This window comes from Aspergillus flavus, chromosome 2, assembly GCF_009017415.1.
Source record: "Aspergillus flavus chromosome 2, complete sequence".
NCBI classification, from domain to species: domain Eukaryota; kingdom Fungi; phylum Ascomycota; class Eurotiomycetes; order Eurotiales; family Aspergillaceae; genus Aspergillus; species Aspergillus flavus.
Genome location: NC_092409.1, coordinates 4,402,880 through 4,427,105, shown reverse-complemented (window position 1 = coordinate 4,427,105; position 24,226 = coordinate 4,402,880). Strand labels below are relative to the sequence as shown.

Here is a 24,226-nt window from a genome sequence, read left to right as displayed (position 1 = left end):
GTGAAAAGTTTTACTTTTTCTTTTCTTTCCTTTTCTTTTCTTTTTCTTTTTTTTTTTTTTTTTTTTGCACTCTGCGTTTTTTAACCTTTACTTTTTTTGTGTTGGAGGGGTGGGAAATGGTTGGAAGGATGTAGGGTGACCCGTGCTTTCGTTACCTAAGGTTGAGAGGACCCACCCGTTGGTACGAGTAGTACACATCGTGATTGGTGGTGGGGCACAACGTGCAGCCGATAGCGTCCTGGCGGGCATTTCAAGTTGGTCGGTACTGGACGAATCACGGACACATCCTGGTCACCTGCATGACGCTTTACCGGGTAGAGAGGCTCTAGGGGGTGTTCGAAGTTGGCGCATGCAGAGGAATGGCGCCAATAGAGGTATCACTAGTACTTAGGTACCTTAGTAGTACCAACTACTCCTAGTACTCTTGTCGTTCCTAAGTATAGGTATCGTGCAAAAAGACCATACAGTAGTGGCTTCATTTTGATGAGGTCTAGAAACGTCCCAGCAGATCCATGGCGCTTGTATGCATGGGATCCTACGGTTACTACTACCCTACCAGAAACGAAACTCGGAACAAAAAGCTCCTGGAGGTACCTCCCGCAGTTTTGTTTCCTATCAGTGCCGGAGTACTGCGTCGGTATCTCGCACTGACGTTGACATTCTTCGGAGGCTCAAGTGGAGGGCGCTAATTTGTTAGTTCCTCAATCTTTTAGTATCAAATGACCTCAGCCTACTTCGGACCGAGATAAATTCAGCCATCAAGCGTCATGGTATATGGACGATCGCTATTTTCTTGCCCTTGACTCATGAGTTCAACATCTTTCATCTGAGTCAGTGCATTCTAGCACTAATATCTCAATCGACAAGAATCATGATTGATAAAGGAGCATGATACAGATCTGTGACTCAAGCGCTATCGGAGAAAACGATAAGACTAGTTCCGATCGTATCATCGATATACTACTACTAAAGAGGATCCGCCTGTCAGTCACACCGCTCATGCTCCATCATCACACCACACATTCTTTGGTAATTCCATCCCTCCATTGTCCCAAATCGGAAAATAGGTCATTAAACATACATCATAACTGACCCACGGGTCCAACCCATCCTCTTCCTTTGGCCTTCTTCGACTTTGTCTTCGTCTCAGCGGCCCATGTTCGTGTGATCTCTTAGAAACACCGATCGTAGCAAGGATATTGGTCAGTGGCTTTGAAAGGCTGACGCCCATGATTGGTACATGACTGCAACCCGCCCCCCGGATATGGAAACAGACAACCTTTCGTGCCGCATCTTCAGAAGTGACTGATGGAGGTTGAATGGAGGATACACATGATACCTCAGGCGATTCATCCATGTTTCAAACATGATACATAACATGTTCCCATAGATTTGAGGTGGCAGGCGAAGAAGTATCAAGTGTTAAACAAGTTTTATTGTCCGTGGACGTGCATGGCCATTTAACTGGACGGCTAACCTACCGATGCCGAGCGAACTACAGCTGTATGTTCTTGACTTGCAGCATGTACACACTCCTGTACCGTGAGACCTGCGGTATCGCCAATAGGAAAAATGTTTTTCAAGTCGGGTTCTGCATAGCTTAGCAAGCTAGGAGTCCTGCACAAGAGCGTAGGACGAAAAGGAAGAGTAATCTGCATTGGCGGATTGGCATATAACCTTTCGATATTATGCATGAAGCAAGGAGTAGGTTTCCCTGGGGTTGTTGACCAAGATCCCTGCATCATGGTGTAAGACACGATGGGGTAAGAATGTTCTTGGCGACAACACCAATGCTGGGGCTGATGATTCCTCCACTTTTCGATGTAGCAATTTGTTTTCTTACATCCTCCGTCTACCTACGTCAGTGCCAGAAAGCTGAACAATAGGTGGTTCCGTATGCGTATCCTGAATTCCGTATATCCAATACATAGAGGAAGGAATGGGGTCATAGGGACTCGTTATTCTACCCGTCACCAATCAAGCCCCGGGCCACTCATATGATCATCAATTTATGACATCGTTGTCTCCATGGCAAAGCAAAGCAAAGAAAGGAGGAAAGAAAGGAAAGGAAACCATCTCAAACTGAATCCTCCAAAGGGGCAACCCAGCCGGTGATTAGTTGGTGGATTGGTGGATATGGAAGATCTGACGAGGCGGGTCTCCACCGAAAGGCAGTCAACCGCTCGAATGATCAACGGGTGGCTCCCGAGTCTCCTACCAATCATATTTGTCCGAGTAGGCATTTGCGTTCATGAAGTGACGAAGGGCTAAGAAAGTGCCAAGCAGAGATGTCGATAAGGGCGTAGTATCTTGGTGTGTGCACCCTGGGGGTGTGTGTGTGTGGCACACGTACCCAGTGGAAAAAAACACCGACCCCGATCGTCATGCATTAGAGAGAATGCGGGAGAACAAGGGCGAAGATGAAGGTGGTGGTGTTGGGGTAAAAAGGTTTTTTAAAATTAGCCCTGATGCAGCCTCCCCTTTTAGGAAAGCCACGAGAGCGATTGATTCACTCAGGAATTCCATCCCAAGGACAAAGGGGGCGAACGTCCCAAGGATGCGAGCCGACTATGAAACATTAAGCGGTTATCGCGCGAGGAGTTTATTTTATTACAATGATTATTTTTATTATTGGAAAGAAAATAAATTAGGTAGACCGCCAAAATGGCAAACATTGTCTTCATTTGCCGAGATATCCAAATCTTCGGCGTTTAAAAAACCTGGTAGAGCGGATCGCTTCATCTTGGATCGGGAAGAGCATATTGGTGGAACGAAACACAACCAAAGGTAATCCGAGGTAAAGTTTCGAGTCGAGGGCAAGTGAAATCAGGAAAGAAAGAAAGAGAAGAGAGAAGAAAATATCGCAACTACTGTATGTCAGAAGTGAGTTTTTACAAAAATGTCCCCATCAGGCAACTGTTGCTGTGGTCACGTTCCCCATGCATTTTTATTGCATGATAGTAAAGTCTTCCGGCGGCACCCAAGCGAGTCCTACTAACTAGTAAGTACTAAGTAGTTGAGTCTCCATCGTCCCATACTCGGACTGGTTAAGTCCGCTGGAGTGCAGTCAGACCAACCATATCGAGCAGTAGCTGCAAATCATCCACCCGCCTTGTTTTTGTCGCCTTGGACCCAAAGAAAAATCTCCTGTAATCTTGACGAACAACTGTTTCTTCTATAACTATTATTAGGAGCTTCCTTCAACACGACCCCTCCTAGACTGCCACTTGTAAAAATCTCCGAATTGACTGGAGATTTACCCCGCAATGCAATGCTCGATGTTTCCAAGAGGCTTGTTTGCAATATAGTCAACGCCGTATAGTTGGCCCAGTCTCGAACCCTGAGAGGTGATACACACGGTCGCAGATACAGTATAACCGGACGGTACTATTGAGATTCAGGCCGCTAATGCTGTGAAGTGCTTCTGGAAGAGGTGGTACTTCTCCCAAATGGTCGAAACGAGACTGAGCATGAAGACACGACTGGGAAAGTGTTCCCTACCTATCGCCATCGGGATTCCATGGCCTCCGTTATTGAAGGTGATACGATGTATGTACAGGAATGCCGGAGTTGTCAACATTGATTGCGCATTCGACATCATCCATGATTCAATATCTCTATGAACGTGGTAGGTCAGTCAATCCATAGGGCCGATCCCGCGTGTTTCTCCCCCACGCAGAACGTTGGTGTGCGTGGACAGGACGCATACCGATGCTCCCCGGATTTCAGCGACACATGCTTCATTCCATTGAAATACGTGGCTACACTTTGTTATGTAATTCGCTCGAACTTAACCCGTCGCCCGGTGATCATGCGATACTTTGGGTAAGGATTGTCTCCTTCGCTTCACTGTAATGTCGATCTATCAGCGTCACGGGCCATTTAGGTCAGCACGTTTTGTCGCGGTGGCTGTAGGAGAATACTGTGTACTCCGTACAGGGGTGAATTGATTTCCATGGTTGAAAGATGTATCAGATTTCTCTTAAGGTTTGATTGCCGTTTTGTGGTAAGGAGTTGAAATGATGATAGAGCAGATACCAAATCTGCATGCAGTGATGGTCTGATCCTTCGGTATGACTCTGCATATTGTTTGTCTCAACGGTAGGAAGCGAAATGCAAGTGATAAGAATCCTTCGGGGAGAAAAAAGAAAAGAAAAGAAAGGGACCCAGGATAATAATTATTGTTGATAATTCATCATGGTCATTCTTTTGAAGGTAATGTAAGTATGTAAGTATGTAAGTATGTATGAACGTAATTATGTACAGGCACTTATAAACTCGGTGTAACTTTGGAAGCCGTTCGTCAAAGAAGATTAAACCCATGTCTGGTGGGACCCATGGTTCTCTGTTTTCGGTCCGTCTTGACGAGCGCGGGGTCAACAACACCAACAACGGACACCAACGGTTTCTAAGGAAGATTCGTGGCGATTAGAGCCAGAATGCCAAGCCCCTCTAAGCCCGTTCGCCACAGAGACCTGTGGCTGGTGGCCCCATGAGGCGGTGTAACTTCTGACGTGACGTCGACGTACATGTACATTTTGCCTGGTCTGACAAGGATTCCGTGCCATTGGATCCATTGGTTGCTCAACCAGATCCCAACACCTTTCTCGAACCATACTTATCATCTTACCATCCATCATGAACCATATCCAACAATGAACTCCCCGGAGAAGTCTGCGGCTTGCGACATCTACGATCCCAAATCGATCCCGGACTATGACCGAGAATTTATCGACCCTGATGACTTGCGCCAATTCGAGAATGCGCTGAACGACAACGAATCCAACTCCTTGGTAGCCCTCAACGACTGGCGACCTATCTATCAACGAGTTCGCAAGAATCGCGGTCGCCGAAAGAAGCCTCGTCGAACCACCGATGAAACGAGGGAAGGCGTCCTGTACACAGTCCTAAAATGGCCATTTCTCTTCATTGTGTTTGGCTGGATCACCGTCCTTGGCTTTGCCTACGCATTGACTCGCTTTTATATTGTATTATATGAGCGATGGGTCTCCTGGAGGGGCAAGAAGGAATCTCTCAGGCGGGAACTCTGGAAGCAGACAGATTACAACAATTGGTTGAAAGCCGCCCAAGCGCTCGACAATCACTTGGGAAACCAACAGTGGAAGGAGATCGATGAATATGCGTACTATGATCATCTTACTATCAACAAACTGGTCAATCAGTTAAGAAAGGCGCGGACAGATGTCGAACTGCAGATGCGGAATGGAGTTTCTAGCTCGACCGTGATCCCCGCGACTGAGGAACTATGTGCGCTGCTGGAGGGCTGTGTCAAGAACAACTTCGCAGGGGTGGAAAATCCTCGACTCTATAGTGAAACATATTCTGGAACTAAGAACCTTGTGCAAGAGTATATTGACGAAGTGGAGAAGTGCATCCAGGTGGTATCGAACAACAAATGGGTCAGCAATGAAGACAAGTATCACCATTTCAAGCATCTAGATACCAATTTTGGACGGACTGCCCTTTGCTTATCTGGAGGCGCTACTTTTGCTTACTATCATTTCGGCGTGGCTAGAGCATTGCTGGATAATGGAGTCCTGCCTGAAATCATAACGGGAACGTCGGGCGGAGCTTTGGTTGCTGCGTTAATCGCGACCAGGACCGATGAAGAATTGAAACAACTCCTTGTCCCTGCTCTGGCACATCGTATACGGGCGAGCAGTGAAGGCATGGCCTCATGGATTTGGCGTTGGTGGCGGACAGGAGCTCGGTTTGACACTATTACATGGGCTCGTGAGTGCAGTTGGTTCTGCAGAGGCTCCACTACCTTCAAAGAGGCATATGAACGGACAGGACGTATATTGAACGTTTCGTGTGTGCCGTCCGACCCTCATTCTCCTACAATCTTGGCCAATTACCTGACTTCTCCAAATTGCGTCATTTGGAGCGCCGTGCTGGCCTCAGCCGCGGTCCCTGGTATACTCAATCCCGTTGTTCTTATGACCAAGAAGCGCGACGGTACACTCGCTCCATACTCCTTCGGACATAAGTGGAAAGACGGTAGCTTGCGCACCGATATCCCTATTAGAGCGTTAAACCTCCATTTTAATGTCAACTTCCCTATTGTTTCACAGGTAAGACAATTGCTCTCGCAAGACCCGTCAAAGTGGAGAGATACTAACATCTACTAGGTGAACCCTCATATCAATCTCTTTTTCTTCAGCTCTCGAGGATCCGTTGGTCGCCCGGTTACACATCGCAGAGGCCGAGGGTGGCGCGGCGGTTTCTTGGGGTCTGCTATAGAACAGTATATTAAGCTGGATTTGAATAAATGGCTTAGAGTCCTGCGACACTTAGAACTGTTACCACGACCACTGGGCCAAGATTGGAGCGAGATTTGGCTGCAAAAATTCAGTGGGACCATAACAATCTGGCCAAAAACCATCCCGTCCGATTTCTACTATATCCTTTCGGACCCTACCCCCGAGCGATTGGCACGCATGCTTAACGTGGGCCAGCAGAGCGCCTTTCCCATGATACAATTCATCAAGAACCGGCTCAAGATCGAGAATGCGATCTTAAAGGGGCTACACCAATACTCCCCCGCGGTGTCACCGGCGCAGTCCCGTCGGAAACGCGGTCATGCCGGCAAGCCTTCGGATCCGATGGTAGAACGTCTTGACCATAATCTCCCCGATCGTCAGCCCGACAACAAAGAGGATTTATCCGATAGCTCGGGTATTGACTCCAATGTGTCATCTCGGGATTCTTGTCTACAACCGTCGAGTAACCGACGCAACCGACGGAGAAGCACAGGCAACATTTTCCAGGAGATGCGCCGACAGTCAGCTGTCTTCTTCGATGATTCGGATCTATACGCGGAGGATGACAAGAAGGTCGAGTGATCGCTTATATAGTCTTTCTTTTTCTATCATTTCCTTTCACCCTTTGCATTAGGCGGCGTTGAACTACCTCATACCACCACATTTGTCTAGAGCAGTGTTTACTATCCCTTGGATTTTGTGTACATTAGTTATTTTGTATTAGAGTTGAGAAGAGTTTCCATGTGTACTTCTCCCTAATACATATGTTCTCAAGGTGTGGCCACGCACAATAGGCGTTCTATTAAAAAATATAGTCTGTCACTATAATAATACCAGTCACATTCAAGGGTCATAGTATCCCATGGTTTATCTTTCCATCATCGTACGTCTTTCGATAACTTCCCTAAGACACTCTACAAGAAACAGAGGCAGATGGGACAGTCGTACTGACCATCATGCGTAGATATCTAGATGTTTATGGGGGGTCATTCTAAAACCAACCCTAGTTTCATAGATACCGGATCTTCGAAAAAGTACCGATATCTATTACAGCGAATACACGACCACTTTGACGCGTTTCGTACCGTATCGGAGCACTAGTAGTAGTTCCAGGGTTCCTGGTGTTAGATGTACGCTATCTCTGAACGGCCTCCGCAGAACAGGCATGGTGCTGATTGTTCCGAGTGGTAGGGATACCTGGTCTTGAGTTGAGGTAGCACGGCATAGGGATATACTAAATGAATCCATTTGACGTAATAAGTAGCTGATGATGATGTTTATGACTTCAGTCAGCCTGTATCACTGGGCCCGCGGCATATCTACCTAGCTCCGGATAGGGCTAGGATTCGTGCTAGCACAAACTGCGTATCGGACAATTCTTTACCTGTACCACAGGAAAGGAAACTCGCCAATTATCCATGGAAGTTTTGTTTGTAAGGACAGGGAAACTGCGATTTCATCCTTGTCGGCAGTAACGCCTTGAATGGCATTCGTGGTTATGAGATCTCTTCCGTCGGCGACGTTTCCAATGTCCCAGTCGAAGAGTTCATTGTCCAACAACGCATCGAGTCTATCCTTCATCAGTACAGCCTGCACGTAGAGCTCACCGCATATCTTTTAGTTAGTTAGTCAAGTTAGCCAAATTGATCGGTTTCTCGTCATAGGACGCTGATTCCCCAAGTCTTCCTTTCTCCATCGGTTGGGTCAGGGAGGATCGTGTATGAGAGACTTCATTTGTAATATATTCGTTCCTTGCTCTCTTGAACCTAGCCTTGGATTAGATTTAGCATTGACTTTGGCTTTGAGTTTAGCCCTAGTCTTAAGCTTAGGCCCAGACTTCTAGTTAACGTCTGGTATTTGTGTCCGAATAAATCTGCTTTACACTGATCTTTGTATCGGCACATTGGAGTACAAGAAGGGTCAGTCCAGCGTGGTAGGGAGTAGAGATCATGGATATGCATCGTCACGATGCGGCATTTCATTGGATTCGCGGCATCCTCAATGTAAATGCTGATCGGGGGTTGTAAGTAGTTTTCGGCGAATACCCCTGTATAAAGCTTTATGAGGCAAAATACCTCGAAAGGATAGTCCCATTAGATAGTCCGCTTCCCATTCGAAATATTCCAGTGATGCGATTCTGGAATGACTCGCACCTCTGAGTTGTCACCTCAGGTCTCGATTTGAACCCCCAAGGAGGATCAACGAAACAATAGTAATAAAAAAGAAAGGAATGACTTGCGCCTCTGAGTCGTCACGGCTTATCTTCAAATTTGACCACCAGTGGGATCCTCACTGGTTACAAAGCCAGTCAGGGTAGCCAAAATCCACGCATAGGGCCCCTCCAGGCAATATCGTTGTTAAGATAGTTTGCAAAATTAACAACAACATCATCGATGCATTATGACATAGATTATGCTTCTAAGAGCATTTCATATCCTAATTGAGCCCCTGACAATATTGCGTTGATGCACTTCTCTGTTCTCCCATCAGTCATATATACCGCATGATTACGCTATGAATCAAGATGTCTATATTGATTTGCAGCTCCGGTAAAAGTGTCTGCTCATCTATCAATGAGACCAAGGCAGCGTTCACGGGTGCTTCGTGAGGTTTAATATTGCCCTGCTTGTAAAAATCCGCATCCTATCGCAATACCGTATCTTTTGCCGCTGTTGTTCTAGGTATCGTAAATTCAAGCACCCGACCCACACATTGACGACTTTGCGTGCTAGTCTTTAGGATCCGCAGCTGATGCATCGTCGAGACTGGGTAGTCTGGTCTTGAGTTCTTAGCAAGTTCTTTTGACATTAGTTGCAGTAAGCATGGCGTCTGTACAACGTCGGATCCAGCAGGCTATGAACCACTGCTGGTCGGCGTTGTGCTTCAAATCTGTATACCATAGGGTATTATTAGGAAAGAAAGAAAGCTGAAAGAAATAGGAAGAAGCATAGCGTAGGGGGATTTGATGGTCCATAGCGTTTCTTTTAGTTTAACGCAATAGCAACCTCTATTTCGATTCAATTCGTTCCTTTCGTTCAGATGTGTATATACACATATAGAGAGTGGCGATCATCTTCATCACAGTATTTAGCTGCCGCCTCTCTTTGCATTTCAGTGATTGAGTCCGACTCGATGTAGCGGCCATGTGTCGTCCAAGCAATGGTATTAACGGCTGGATGTGTTTGAACTCAACTGTCCAGAGCCTGTGGGGAAAATGTGTAAATGAATAGATGGCCTAGTATCTGGTCTGGCCTTAGCGTCGGACGTTGAGTCTGATAGTCTTTATTCCTCCATAATAGGGTAAGGTGTATGACATCGTCCTCGTGCGTCGATACATGTGGGATTCCAATCTCGGCACCACCACTGCGGCCACGTGCAAGCCGTTCATCGTAAAGGGATCAGATTTCAGTCCTCAGAGTTCCGGAATCCGAGAGAGTCATCCTGCTTTGCACTAGTAATTTCGATATATCGTTGTGATGTGTCATAGAGAGACATTTGTCCCAGGCTGCATAAGACCCCAACACATGCGCTTGTATAATTCCATGTGCGTCTGTATTTGTTCTAAGACACTCTGAAGTTGTCAACCAGCTGCAAACCATGGGCTTCAGGTCTTTTGCGAACTAAAAGCGTGAGGACCGTCCTCTTCTTGGCCTTCCTCTTATCCTCCATCATCATACCATGCACGAGCACGGAAATGAAAGTTGTCACAAGTTAGATGTATGTCTGCATACTTTCCGCAAACGGCGTCAGAATCTCCGTCACATCCATGGGCTGGTCTTACTATTTGGTGTCTTTTCTTCTAGACGCTGGTTATGGCCACGCAGACTGTTTCATAGCACGGCTTGCTGTATAGTTTCTTCCAGTTCTTCTCAATAGTTTTATTCCTCTTTTAGAGATAGAGAAGGGAGTATATAGTGATTTCCTGAAGCTGGCCAAGAGGTATGTAAGAACGGCGGTTTAAACTAACATTGAGACTCTATGGGATGGAGAAAAAGGAAACTGAAGATACATAGCATCGTATGATGATCGTGAATCAGATATTCCATTGCTAGGTGTAATTAGAGTCACTGTAACATTCCATTCCCATGATAGGGGAATGAGACATGATTAGAATAGTCTCTAGTTATAACTCAACGCATTCATTCATAGTACGAGTGAAGCACAGAAATATGTAAATACTCAGAAAGAACCATTAACATCATGTGTGAACTTGAGGTTCATATACTGCATCAGAGAAATGGTAAGCGTGGAGTATTCCCATGATTTTGTAATTGGGTACTTGAGTAATTATACTATAGCTATTTTGACAGATACCTGCCTGCACACCTTCACCTAATAGAGCTGCAAAGCGTAGCTAACCCTACCTCAAATCCTGGCCACTCCCACCCATGACTTGTCAAAGTATTGCAACATCAGCCCTTGTTGATAAAACATTGTACAAAATAAAACAAAAACTGACATGCCCCTGCAGTGAAGCGTCTCATACTATAAGTTTTAGTGGTGTCGATTAAGTTGCAAAAACGATCCATCCTCGAGGTCCTGGACTAGATACAGGAGCTTATCCTGGATAAGCTTCAATCCAGCTGGGGACATTATTGGTTAGAAAAATCCCTCAACGACTGAATCTCGATTTGAATTCCTCTTAATGGAGTTTATTATGTGACGTGCAGATCACTCGTATTACAGTATGTCAATGCTTCTCTGCGTTGGATTTTATATATTGGCTAATCCACCTACACGTGGAATGTTAGACGACAGCATCCGATCTAGACAGCAAAACAGTAAGTCACGAGTAGCCATCATATGTATATTTCTACCTGAATAATATACTTCAAAACATTTCGGCGAGACATAATCGCTTCTTTGAGATGGACATACCCACCAGATTTTTGGTTGCATATGTGACATATGGTGAATAGGCTCAAACCGCTGTGGATGTAGGAGTTTAGCACCGTCTTCTTCCCACCTAACCTTTTCTAATAGGTGACCTTCAAAATATTACAGAACTCCTCCTGATAAGTACTTTCGATATTCAATCATCAGGGAACCAGTCCTGTGATCAAACGATCTCCAACGGCAATATCAACCCCGCCTCGTAAGTCGTAAGACGATCATTATCTATCATGCAAGAAAGAAAGTCCCTTTGAATGTCCCTTTATCACTCGACACTCGATTTATAGCTCGTACAATACGACATGGAATCCTGGTTACTATCGTGCCGCAAAGTAGGAGATAGAGAGACTGGTTTAGCGGATAACCGGTCCATCTACTTGTCTACCCTTACAGGAGTACTTCTAGGAACCAGAGAGGAAAGTAAATACTGCAGTCAATTTGACAAACTAAATCAAGGCTCATACTATTCTTATATCCTTGTTTCACCTGAGCCTGAGCCATTCATTCGAATTTAGGAGGCCTGATTACGAAAGCACGTCAGTACCGAGCACGATCAACAACTGTTGAGAATAGACAGTATTATAGTATTCGGAGATACAGCATTTACCCTTTCGCAACCTTTGCGGTACCGTTTCATATTAATATTTATTCTGCCAGAATCTGGCAATGTATGTAGATATAGTAGCCAATCTTTATCACGATTTGGTCATCATTAACTAAAGTTATATGACCGAACAAAGCCCACTGGAAGGAAAATGGCGTTATAAGATGCTTATGGGGACTGCGAATGGGTGGGACTGGAGGACACTCCTTGGATATTTATGGCACCGTATCGGGAATATGGACATGCGACATCGACATGTTAATTGTCTCTCTTTGAGCCTCTGTCGTAAGCGCGCCCGGTGTCTTGGCAGTGTTGTGTTGTTGTTCTTTGTGTTTCAATATTGGAACTTGGTACTACATACTACTAGTACACGATAATCAACTCGGTGGTAGGGCTAGTTACTCGAAACTTGTGACTCGAAACAGCAAATGTCCTCCGTTGGTCTTATGTCTTTTTTATTCCAAATTCTGGTCTTTCAGGAGGAGCCCCGGATTATTCTTACTGTGAATCTGACAGGCTCCGTGAAACTTCCCCTCTTTCCATCTCACCCTCCAACTCATTGCGTAAAGTCCGGGAGACTGCATTATGTTAGGGCTCGGGATCGGGTCAGCCTAGGGCGTTACTATAGCACCGCATTTAATGTGGAGCCTACTAAGAATACCGGATTTCCGAAGGACCAAAACAAAATGGTTCGACTCTAGCGCCTTGTCCATTGTCACCCAAGAGTTCCCAGGTACCACCGTTTATAAATAGGAGACTGGTTACTTCATGTGCAGTACCACGCCAAGATAGAGGAGCGGAGGGAGTCCAATCGGAAATGGTCGTTTATGCCCTGTTGGCTTTCCTAACCCTTGTCATACCCGTAATGGTGTCTGAGAAGTAGGCAATGATCTTCGAGGATTCTGTGCCCATGATGGAGAGATCTGGTGAAACGCAATCCCATTGGGGTAGAAGAAGTACCGGGGGCTTGGCACGCAGCCCTATGTTCAATGCCTTGGAAGATTTATGTTAGCATAATATTTTTTCATTGTTGCTAGGGTGAAACTAGCATATGGACTAGTATATGCGCACCGGCTGAGTTGTTCGAAGAGGATCCGGTTATTCTGCTTTTTGATTCTGTCTCAATGTCGTGAATCTTGTTGTTATTACTTACTGCCCTATTTGATTGTATATCTGAAATATATGGGTAGATAGCACTCGAAAATGCCCTCACCGTCATCGCTGTTACGTACATTATGTGCCATTGCCCTGCTCGGCCTTACAGCCGCCGCCCCGTCCGTGCAGACTACTCTAACCAACGGCCCGCGACCGATCTACGCCATCGCACACAGAGTTCTCCGAACTGAAGCAGTGACAGCGGCGATCTCCCACGGTGCCAACGCATTAGAAGTTGATCTCCACGGCACGGATGAATGGTGGGCTGATCACGACTGCAAGAAAAACAGCGCCGGCGACACGGCCCGCGAGCTCTTCCAGTTCATCGCCGAAGAGCGGAGGAATGGCGCCAACATCACCTTCATCTGGCTGGACATCAAGAACCCCGATGAATGCCCGCAGCACGAACCATGCTCCATCCAGGCCTTGCGGGATCTGGTCCGCGAAACTCTAGAGCCGGTAGGTATCCGAGCCCTGTATGGCTTCTACCAAACCGAAGAAAGCCAGGGCTATAAGGAGATCCTGCACTCGCTGAATGAGAACGAGGCTATTTCTCTCAGTGGCTCTGCCAGGGATGTCTTTGAGATGTATTTTACAACTTCGCGGTCGCTGCCGGTGAAGCAGAGGATCATGGACCATGGAGATGTCAATATTCAGAAGAATTTTGGAGATTGTCATGAGCGTGGGGGGACGACGTGCTCGGAGTTGCGCAATGGGCGCTCGGCTCGAAATAGGGGTCAATTGGGGAAAATATTCGCTTGGACTAGCACGGAGGGGGATACAAGATATGTGAGCGATTTGCTGAGTGTCGCTCAGGTTGACGGGATTATCTATGGAAGTCAGAAACATGATTATAAGGATGAAGCCCGTACTAGGAATGCCTTCTGGGATATTCTTGACTTCGTGAAGGCTAATCCGGATGCTGTTCGAATGGCGACGGCGGACGACGCACCTTGGTAGGTGATCTTGTGGTTGGATCATTACTGTCGACTGCAGTCTTTGTTGTACAAACCCCGGTTATGATTATATCTTCGCTCTTGCGGCTTCCGGTGTTTGTTCCTCCTTCGCTCGACACTCAATGCCATGACCGCCGACGCTCTGTGCCTGCCTAACAGGCTGCTCCAAGGAGAGACTAGGGCGTGCACGTATATGGGTTCTCTGAGAATAATCAGCTCCAGTTTCACTAGGTGCAATGCTCGAAGAACAGAAGCGTTGGGTTAATGAAGGCATGAATGGTCAAACAATGTATATACCCATTTCTTTCCAACTGCTATAGAAGTTACTGGAACGGTAAACATACCCATGCTAGCACCATCCGTGTAGAATGAATTCCATCTGAACAATTGATTGAACTCGAGATGCATGACTCGACAGCATTCATAACCGCCATAATGGACACTAACCGCTTCAAGGAAGGAGGTCGCGTGACCCGAATTGGGAGATTGATTACTACATATATCGATGTATAACTAACTAGACGTTACATCTCGTTGAATCCATGAGTGATTTACCCTGTGGGGTATTTTACGAACATTGGTGCCACTGGGAAATGCAAGGCATTCTTGCATCAATTCTGCTGGTGGCCTCCGGTCCAGCAACCTGCTATATAACTAACCAATTCGCGGTCACATCCTTAGCTAGGTGTAAATCCCCACTTAGAGCATAGAGGGTTTGTAGGGCCAATGCTGCCTCGGGAGAGAAGTCTTCGACGAAAGGTTCTTTGTCCATTTCCGCATCTCTCATCTCCACATCGTCATCCACATGCCTGGTGATTTGTACCACCGGCTTTGCGCCCCGACTTTCGGCCTGTATTTGCTTCCCCAGTTCTAATACACGCTGGTAGCCTTCTACTGCCAAATTAGATAAGCCGAGCATGTGCCATACCCGGGCATAGTTAAACTCCATTTCCTGTCGCTCTTGTAGAAGACTTCCTGGCCGCTCTCGAACGCGTCGATATTCCTCCATGAATGCGAGTCCTTGCATAATCATGAAGTGACGGTTTTCAGACTGACGTTTGAGGGAATGGTGAATATAACTGAGGGCGATCGAAAGAAGCACCGTTGGATTCTGGTCGTCCAAGGCATACGCACGGAAGAAGTAATTCAGAGCCGGCAGAAAGCTGTTACCAGAATAAAGTATATGACCGTACAGTACCAGTAGAGCGACGTCCATAGCCTCTGCTGGAATGACTTCTCCGTTCTCATCACGCGTCGATAAACGTGCACGCTCCTGATAGATTGATTCTCTCACGGGCTTACTCGACCGCAAGCCTGTGGTCCCGTCCGGGATCGTGTAGTCCATAGCTTTGATCTGTCGCAACATAAATTTCATGTTTGCTGATGAATGGAAGAGAGACCGGTGGGGGTCCCCACAAAGCCGACTCAGCATGGAGAAAAGTCGATACGTATCGGTTACGAACTGATATTCCTTGATGAACCAGCGTGCCTCATTGGCAAGGGTTTCCTCGTCCTGCGCTCGAAGAGCACAAGCTATATCAAGTCAGCTATGAACTGAGCACGGGCAAAAGGGGTACTCACTGAACCAGCAAACGTGGATCAAGCGAGTGCTGGGTTTGGAATGGTACCAAATACTGGCATCCGCTGCTGCTGCAAGTGAGTCGTACGCTTCTTCTGGTTCACCCTGTCCTGCCACAACAAGGGCGTACTGAAGGAACAGGTCAAGCCACTCATCAAAAGTTATACCATGATAGTCGGTCGGTATAGCCCCTTGAAGAGGTTCTTCGGTGATAGTGCCTGCCCGGATGTTAGTTGCACAGGAGACACACACATTAGTAGTTTTATCGTACCTAGAGACTCATGGAGACGGCCAGCCATCTCCTGCATCTCATCCATCATCGTTTTCTTTCCAGCCTTTTTGTGGGCATCTCGTGAATAGCCAAGAAACATGGCATTGCGCTGTAGCGGATAAAATACTCGGTTGGATCGAAACTCGCGCAACAGTGCATCCGCAATATCCAGCCAATCCTCTGTGGCTTCGAGATCGCCTCCCTTGACCTTTGGCTGCAGCTGCAGTAGTTTAGTGTAGAGGAATTGGATGCTTTCAGTCCTTTCATTTTCGGACTCCGGGGAATCCTTTCGACCGAACACAGCTGCAGGCTTAGTGGTGAGTGTAGGTGCTGTTCCATCATTACCTACAGGGTGTGGCAAAGCTGAACTCAAGCCGGGCGCCGCAATTTCACCGTCAGCTAACTTGAACTCCATTACTAATTGCTCAAGCCTTGTGTCTTTCCGTCGGCGATTTCCCCTGGTTTCTTGCCTTCCAAGTAGAACGGCTTCGTTTACATACTTGAGTGCCTGCTCGGTCATGCCAATGCCCTCATATAACTTCGCCAGTTGTACACGAGATTCTATATTTCTCGCGTCATGCTCTGCGACTGTAAGATAGCAATTTTCGGCGTCTTCAAGCCTGTCCAGATGCCGGAAGCAATCTCCCGTGGCCATGAAGAAACTGACATCCGCATACTCTTCTGTCTGCTGTAGTGGCATGTAGAACCGAAGTGCATCTTCAAATAGTCCTACTTCTTTGAGTGCGTCTGCAACCTCTCGGAAGAGATCCCCGTAATCATAGAGTCGGGCTCCTTCGGATGTGTCGTCTGGATTGAGCCATCCGAAGTGATGCTGTAAGCTTGTGTTAAGAACCAGACGCGTGCTAAAGATTCCATCCATACAAGAGACTCACCAAAGCTTCATCCTTATGTTGATACCCCATTCTCAGACGGAAAAGGCCAAGTTTAATGCGGAGCTCTAGAGGAAGACCCAGCCCATAGGAGTCTCGTGGCCATCGCCCGGGTTCGTATCCATCAGCTTTGATGCGCCGAGGCGAATCACTCACATCCCATTCGCGATCGTCCTCATCGAAGTCTTCCCACATCGTGTCGTTTTTGCGGCCGAGGAGCCATCTAGAGAGCGTCTTCAGGGCCCAAAGCCCTTTCTCGGGTTGGCTTAAGTAGCCATAAAGCTCAGCATAGATATTCACATCTGACCAGGAAAACTCGGGGGCTTCTTCCGGGTCAAGAGATAGAAAATACTCCACACTGTCTGCCCAGTGGTCAACTGCCTTTTGGACATCGTTCAGGTCAATATAGATCTCTGCAATATGTCGCAGAGCCCTGGCATTATGTGGTAATTCCTTGAGAATCCGCTCGTACTCCGTCGCAGCTCGACCATTGTAGCCTAATTCCCGGTAGATAGCCGCTCGTTGGAAGCGTACATTAAAGTTCTTTGGGTTGACATCAATGACACGGCTATAGCAGTAAACAACATCATTGAGTGCGCTTTGGCGATCCTCTCCAGCCCGCTCCAGGATCATTCGTGCCACTTTGGCCCAGACTGTCGGATCTTTAGGGCGCGTATGTGCACCGCTAAACAAAGCGGTCAATGCTTTGTCTTTGTGGCCCTGTGCTAACCAAATCTCTGATAAGAGAGAATGGGCAGCAAACATCTCCGGGTTGATTTGAATTGCCTGTTTTACCAACTCGATAGCACGGTCATAATCACCATCAATAAAGGCCGATGTAGCCTCCGAGTGCAGTATCTTAAATTCGGGGCTAGGCTCTAATGGTTTGCGAGGCCCGCGCTTGATTCCTTTACCACCACGCGCACCGAAACGACCAGAGAAAGGCCCCGTACCTCTGCGGCGTCTTCTCCGACGAGAATACGAATCATCATCACCCTCATCACCCTCATCGGTCAGTTCCTCATCGCTATATCAAAGGTTAGTTTGAGATGATTTGGCGACAAACAACAACAGCCGAGATTTATACTGACGTCGAGCTTTCTTCTGGTGAGAACTCATAGGTAGAATCCTCCGCAGAGTCATCAATTTCAGCATATTCTTCGGCACCCTCGTCTTCATCGAGTATTTCCTCTGGTAACTGCGAAGAATTGCTTGGGAACAAGTCCTTATACAAACGGGGATCCAGCACTGAATGAATAGGGTCGGACTGGGCCGTTTGCTGGGGTCCTTGCCACGGATAATGTATCGTCTCGTCAATGTCAGGGTACGCGACCTCCCCGGCTTGGGTATCATGGTTGGACTGGTCAAGATAATCCATTTTTACAATTTGGGTCTTCGGCTATCCACCAGGGTCTCTTGTCTTGCTTAACGCTTTTTGAGGCCAATTGCCCATAAAAAAAAACGGTGGATTCTCTCGAGAATCCCAACGCACTCTCACGAACAAATAGTCTTAAAGCTACTGGTTGCACAAAATTTGTGCGGCACCGTCACAAAAATAATAGAACGATAGTCTGGGGCGTGGAACTTAAAGATGCCGAGGACGAGGGCCGATCATAGCTGATTTTGAGTCCACTCTCATTCGTGCGTGTAGAGTATGATATAGATGGTCCTTTTACTCGGACCGGGATTGGGAGGTGAATAGAAAATAAAAATAAAAATAAATAAATCAAGGGGAGTATAGTAAAAAGTCAAAGATGAAAGAAAGAGAGATATCAGATGCGCAAAATATTTTTATTCATAGCAACAATTAAGCGCCAGTCAACGCTAGGCCAAGACCAACCGGCGCAGAGAGAGGCTAGAGGCTAGAGCAGTCTGTGCAGACGCGGACAAGGTCGCCTTTGATGGAGTCGGACTCGAACTCGAGCAATCGGAGCAGGAAAAAAGACGAACTAAGGGTGTCGTGCGAATACTCCGTCAAGAACCCTTGTCAGTGGAGTCTTTAGAAGCAACCGAGAGGATGGATTTGGATTCTGATGGAGGGACACTTTGAGAGTCTTTTCTCCTTCGGGAAGTCCAGTGACTTCCGCCCGCGCCCAAACGGCAAAGCGCCGTTTCATTGACTTCTTCTCGCTTCTTTGCCTTCTCCGGTTCCTCCTCTCAATCTTCTTCATCTTGTTTCCCCATCCTCATCGCTGCCTTTCCCTTCCATCCTCCTCTTGTCTCTTTTCTCACCTTCCTTTTTTTTCTTCCTTTTGATGCTTCAGGCATTCTGCTTGCTGTGTTTGACACACTATTGCAGTTGATCCTGACATCCTTTCGTTACAATAAAAAAAAGAAACCCAAAAAAAAGAAGGGAAAAAAAAGCCCACACTTCCTAATTTATACCCGTTAAACGCTCCGCTTTGCCCACTCCGCGAACCCACCGAACGTTTCTCACCCTTCCGACAAAATCCTTTGATGCTCTTTTGATTCGAATCCCTCGTCAGAACTCGAATCCCGTAGTGCAGCCACTGGACTGGTCTGTGCCTCGATCATCGTCGCTTAGAGTCAATTGTGGTTGGGTTTATCACGCTTCAGAAAAGAATAAGACCGTCTCCGTCCTTAGAGAGATTGTGCGAATTTTCTTCGGCCAAAACCGGTTTTTGTTGTTAACGGCCGTGCGACTGTCAATCTAGAGCCCTCCCTCTCGATCAAGGCTCCTCTCGATACTACGCAAACTCAGCAGGCGCTGCAGGTGTTTTGCAGTAATATCTTATTCTTCTTCTATTTGTATTTGTTATACATCGAAGCCTGAAGGCAAAAGAAAGAGAAGCCAATAACCGACTTTTCCTTGATCGACACCCTCGTCATTCCTTGCTCCATGGCCAGTCACATCATTGGTAATCGCAATAGCACTCCGGACGCTTCCAAATCCACTCTCCGGCCCCCGTCGTCCTCCCGTAACCTAGGTTCGCATCAGCTTCGAGCGTCGGCCGATATGTCGGGATTTCCGTCCCCCTTGTCGTCCCGCAGCATCCGCCCCTCATCGGAGGTGTACTTCAATCAGCAGTCTCAAGCGTCGAACAATGCAGAGGACCCTCTGGATCGTGCGGCCCAACAGTGGCTTGCGGATATCGATCAGTACGAAACCACGCTAGAAGAGATGGCCGCTGCAACGCTTGACCAGGACTTCAAGGATGAGCTCAGTGCGATCGAGCAATGGTTCCGTGTGCTCAGCGAGGCTGAACGCACTGCTGCACTGTATGCTCTACTTCAGCAAACTACTCAGGTGCAGATCCGTTTCTTTATCCAGGTTTTGCAGCAAATGGCCAAGAGCCACCCCATGTCGGGATTGCTGTCACCTGCGAACTTCGGAGAAAAGGGTAAGTTGACTGTTTGTTGGTCCTAGGGAATCATGTTTAGGTCCGTCACTAACGTTCTGTCGTGTTCCGATTAGATGCTATGTCTAACCGCCTGAATGATGCTATGTCCAAACTGAACGTGGACAGCTCTCGGAACTCTCTGGGTCGTCCCCCGCCCTCTCCAGGTGCCAAGCGCAACTCGGGGCTGGACTCCTCAACCATCAATGCTATGTTCCCTGACGCCGCTGCAGCCATTGCGAAGAAGAAGGCCGAGTTTACCCAGCAGACTGGTAACGCTCCCCCCTCAAACCGTAACAGCGCTGTATTCGGCGATCGGACTTCGTTCGTTGCACCTACCATCTCCGCTCCAGACAACAACACGGACAACCTAGGTCAGCCCCCTGTATCTCCGTGGGCCCAACGGGGTCCCGATAGTCAGCCTCCAATTGCTCGACCCAAGTCGTCCTCTGGCCATCAGCCCATGGGGCAGTTCAGCCAGGCGTCTTCTGGCCTCCGTTCTCCCCTCCCGCAGACTGCCACGATTCCTGCACCCGAAATTGAGGCTCCTCTTTTGTCGCCATACAATGTTGGTAATGCCAGCTGGGCTTCCATGACCAACACACCGATGACAGCTACTTTCGCGCAGCAGCAGCAGCAGCAGCAGCAACAAAACTCGCAGGCTGATATGGTCGCCAATGCGACGGCGATGAAGCTGGCTGCTCTCTCGACTGTGAACAACCGTATTGCGCTTGACGATGCTCGGAAATATCGTCGTGCCCGCTCCAACGACGGACAGGGAAAGAATGCTAACGCTCACAACGCCAATCAGAACATGCCCCAAGGCGGCCTCGCAAGCCCGGGTCTCCCAGGTCCCAATCACCTTGTTGCTGGACAACTTTTGAACGCACAACAGCTGGCAGCGCTCCAGGCGCAGCAGCAGGCCGCTATGGCAGGTCGGCGTTCTCGCCCAACTTCCCCAGGAATTGCTATGCAAGGAGGCTCTCTCGGTCCAATGGGATTCACTTCGCCTCAGAACAACGGGTTCTTGGCGGCGTATGACCCGAATAACCCTCTCATGGGCAATGGACTGGGCGCGCTTGGCATTGGACAGTTTGGCCTCGGCGGCCATGAAGGCTATCTCTCCGATCACTCGGAGGTCACTCGCGGCCGCTCGCCACGAGGCCGTCGTGGTAGCTCGAAGCCACCAGAGGACCCCACCGACCCTGCTTTGTTGAAGGACATTCCCAGCTGGCTGAGGTCTCTGCGTTTGCATAAGTATACCGAGAACCTGAAGGATCTGAAATGGACTGAGCTAGTTGAGCTTGACGACAAAGCTCTGGAGGAGCGTGGCGTTAATGCTCTCGGCGCTAGGAACAAGATGCTCAAGGTGAGTTAAACACCAGATGTAGTATGGTACAGTTCGGTATTCTAACAAAAGCACAGGTTTTCGAACAGGTCCGGGAGGCCAAGACTGATGGCAAGCTCGACAACATTCTGTGACGGAGGACGTACTGTTCCTCTGTCTTTGTTTTTCCGTTCTTTTATCCTTCTAACATTCTCTCCATTGCATTAATTTGATTTGATTAGATTGAGATTGGGCATAAGTGGCAGGATCCGATTATATCCATGAGCGAATCATTGGATGACCCTTGGGGGAGGAGAGTTGTGTAATAATCGATTCGAGACGTTGTCTGACCCGACTTTGGATGAGTGACTGAAACTCTGTATGTATTTGTTTGATGGAATTGGCTATTGGGATGCCTTCAACAGTTCCCGAACCCTTGACGCCGATGGGAGACCCGGTTGTGTCCCAGATGGAACGAGGCCAGGAAAATGGTTTATGACAAGAATGAGGCTTGACTGATTGGCTTGAAGCTTTGATGTTATGTTAAGTATATTACTGATTAATTAACGACTACCATCTATACGGAGTGGGAAGTGATTCCATGACTGCACTGATCATGTCTTGACAATATCTACCTGACCAAATAGAAACAATATCACATATGGATCACTTTCTTTTCATTCCATCCGACCTAGTCAGTTAATAACTCATAAAAAAAAATCCCGTAATGCGTGAACTCGGGCCAAATCCGGTGGTAGATAAGCACCCCTCTTGATCAGTACATTCTCAACCTCAAGATGCCCATGATCTGCGGCGAGCTTTGCTGCACTGATGCCGTTACTGCTCGAATACACGTCAACACCGTGGGTGATCAATAGGTCGACAATGTTCGCATGACCGTTTGCAGCCGCGAGGCATATTGGTGTCTGACCAGATTTGCACGGCTCATCGGCATCGATATCGCTCATGTCAAGCAACATCCGAACCAGGTCATGCCTCCCACACTCAGCAGCATGAGATAGCGGGGTGCGTCCATTACCGTCTTTTATATGGCGTCTGATTTCGCTCTGGGATAGAAGGATCTTGGTAAGTGGAACATTGCCGCTTCTCGCAGCGTATGACAATGGTGTCGAGCCCGAGGCATCATTTGAGGATACGTTGACATCGCTTCGACTCAATAACAGCCAGACGATATTAATATGTCCCGCTTCTGCTGCATATGATAGCGGCGTCCGTCCCTGATCATCTTCTTTATCGGCTCTAATATCACGCCGAGACAGCAGCAGCCAAGCGATCTCCATATTGCCTTTCTCTGCCGCGTACGACAGCAGCGTTCGACCCTCGTTATATGTCGGGTTGACTTTCACATTAACATAGCTGAGGAGGTCTAGTAGTTGTCCCGCATTTTCCGTTTCCACCGCATGTAGCAACCTTTTATGATCGATAAACTTCAGCCGCGGTGATTGAGGTATTGGGGCCACCACCTCCATGCTAAGCACCTCGGAGCGAGCATTGAGTTGCAGATATAAAGATAAGTCGGGGCAGGGCTTCCAATTCAGGTCCGGCATCCGTGCACCCGCGACACGTTGGTGTTGGAAAGTCATCAGTCGCGATGGATATTGGTTTGGTCGGAATAGGCTCAGGTCGACTAGTGCTAGTCTCTTGCAATCAATGCGCTGAAAGCGCTCGAATGTCAGAAAAATGTCTCTTATATATATCGCCACGGATTGGCTCTCTTTCCCTCGTCTCGTACAGTTGAGGATAGCAAGCCCTATTCCACACTCGCTCGTTGCTAAAAAAGGAAGCTCTAAGCGCACACCTCGGTTGCTCACATCCCAGGGGCTTTTGGGTGTCATTGAATATCCCTCAGGTTTGCGAATAACATCAGATGACTCGTTGAAATCATCTGGGGAAGCTGCAAGAAGCCGGTTATGTATATCGGACCTTGAAGTCCAAGCAAAAAGACTCTCATCTTCCGTGGCCTTCATTATCTCCTCTTGGAGCCTAATGAACGCCATCTGCCCTTCTCCATAGAGTAGTGGCATATTAACTCCAAATATACCTAGCAGGGAATAGGCTCGGTCCTCCATTCTCGACGTCTGTCTTCCTACTGCCCAGGCCATTCGCTGTGCAACACTGGTCTGCTCTAAGTCCATCTTTCCCATGAGGATGTCGATTGGAATTCTAGTACGCTTAGAAATCTCGTTTCGTAACTCGGACTTTGTTCCAAGCACCTTCCAATGCTTATTTAGAAAGACCATATTCCTCGGAGCGATAAGCTCCTGGAGGGTCCATCCCCTTGTAAACCATCTACTACCCTCCATTTCGTCTCTGGACACGATATCGGCTAGGTATGCATAACATATAGTAGCCTCACCGTACCAGCGATACATAGAATTGATGGCACCGACTATCTCCGTCAGATCAGCGTTCCTTGATGTCTTGTCAATACAGCATGTATCAATCCAAATGTAATCGAAGCCATTGGTATTTGCTGTATAACAGCTTGATCTAATCTTTTCGAACCCCTTTTTCTCTGTGGCATGGGTACCTTGCAAATCCTGCAAGTCGGCATAGGTTACTTCCTCCTCCTCCCAAGTGTGTGACAAAATCGCATACGGTGGGGTTTCGCCATCCGGAAAAGTTCTAGTTTCAAAGGTCAAGGTGTGAAGCAAGCGCATATTCTAATCGTAAGGGGCAAGGGCGTCCGGAGTGTGATTTACTTCATGCAAAACAGTACGGCTGAAGAACATGATGTTCAGGCGGGGTAATTAGGTGGTCAGGATTACCGTATCTGCAAGTGATCGGACTAGCACTAGGGCTTATTCTTGCTTCTTTAGTATGTAAATTTGCAAAGGTCCTATGCGTAAAGTACTCTGAATTCTAAAGCAGCGTCTATTGACTCTTG

At 47.6% G+C, this 24,226-nt stretch overlaps 6 protein-coding genes across 6 annotated transcripts; 3 read left to right on the top strand and 3 right to left on the bottom strand.

Annotated features, from left to right (window-relative positions):
- Nucleotides 1-4,529: 4,529 nt before the first annotated feature.
- F9C07_2353 (putative patatin-like serine hydrolase) lies at nt 4,530-6,866 on the top strand (the record flags this gene model as incomplete). Its single annotated transcript, XM_041290057.2, has 2 exons — nt 4,530-6,095; nt 6,153-6,866. The coding sequence occupies 2 exons, from the start codon at nt 4,530-4,532 to the stop codon at nt 6,864-6,866; spliced, it is 2,280 nt and encodes a 759-aa protein (XP_041143246.2).
- Nucleotides 6,867-11,678: 4,812 nt separating this feature from the next.
- On the bottom strand, nt 11,679-12,494 carry F9C07_2354 (uncharacterized protein; the record flags this gene model as incomplete). The annotated part of the gene is made up of 3 exons (XM_071510946.1): nt 11,679-11,697; nt 12,284-12,359; nt 12,434-12,494. The coding sequence occupies 3 exons, from the start codon at nt 12,492-12,494 to the stop codon at nt 11,679-11,681; spliced, it is 156 nt and encodes a 51-aa protein (XP_071363939.1).
- Nucleotides 12,495-12,984: 490 nt separating this feature from the next.
- F9C07_2355 (putative phospholipase D precursor) lies at nt 12,985-13,896 on the top strand (the record flags this gene model as incomplete). Its single annotated transcript, XM_041284879.1, has 1 exon — nt 12,985-13,896. The coding sequence occupies one exon, from the start codon at nt 12,985-12,987 to the stop codon at nt 13,894-13,896; it is 912 nt and encodes a 303-aa protein (XP_041143245.1).
- A 642-nt stretch (nt 13,897-14,538) lies between these two features.
- F9C07_2356 (RNA polymerase III transcription factor TFIIIC subunit Tfc4) lies at nt 14,539-18,010 on the bottom strand (the record flags this gene model as incomplete). The annotated part of the gene is made up of 5 exons (XM_041290049.1): nt 14,539-15,425; nt 15,474-15,689; nt 15,743-16,574; nt 16,636-17,659; nt 17,724-18,010. 5 exons carry the CDS (start codon nt 18,008-18,010, stop codon nt 14,539-14,541), a joined length of 3,246 nt encoding a protein of 1,081 aa, XP_041143244.1.
- Nucleotides 18,011-18,812: 802 nt separating this feature from the next.
- On the top strand, nt 18,813-21,997 carry F9C07_2357 (uncharacterized protein). The gene is made up of 3 exons (XM_041290056.2): nt 18,813-19,994; nt 20,069-21,360; nt 21,417-21,997. Exons 1-3 carry the CDS (start codon nt 19,493-19,495, stop codon nt 21,471-21,473), a joined length of 1,851 nt encoding a protein of 616 aa, XP_041143243.2. The 5' UTR covers nt 18,813-19,492; the 3' UTR covers nt 21,474-21,997.
- Nucleotides 21,998-22,025: 28 nt separating this feature from the next.
- F9C07_2358 (ankyrin 2,3/unc44) lies at nt 22,026-23,999 on the bottom strand (the record flags this gene model as incomplete). Its single annotated transcript, XM_071510947.1, has 1 exon — nt 22,026-23,999. The coding sequence occupies one exon, from the start codon at nt 23,997-23,999 to the stop codon at nt 22,026-22,028; it is 1,974 nt and encodes a 657-aa protein (XP_071363938.1).
- Nucleotides 24,000-24,226: the final 227 nt, after the last annotated feature.

Bases quoted from the DNA above. Each gene is read 5' to 3' on its own strand.
- F9C07_2357 (XM_041290056.2), top strand. From the start codon at position 19,493: ATGGCCAGTCACATCATTGGTAATCGCAATAGCACTCCGGACGCTTCC. The intron at 19,995-20,068 runs GTAAGTTGACTG...TGTTCCGATTAG, and splicing joins TGCGAACTTCGGAGAAAAGG to ATGCTATGTCTAACCGCCTG. The intron at 21,361-21,416 runs GTGAGTTAAACA...ACAAAAGCACAG, and splicing joins CTAGGAACAAGATGCTCAAG to GTTTTCGAACAGGTCCGGGA.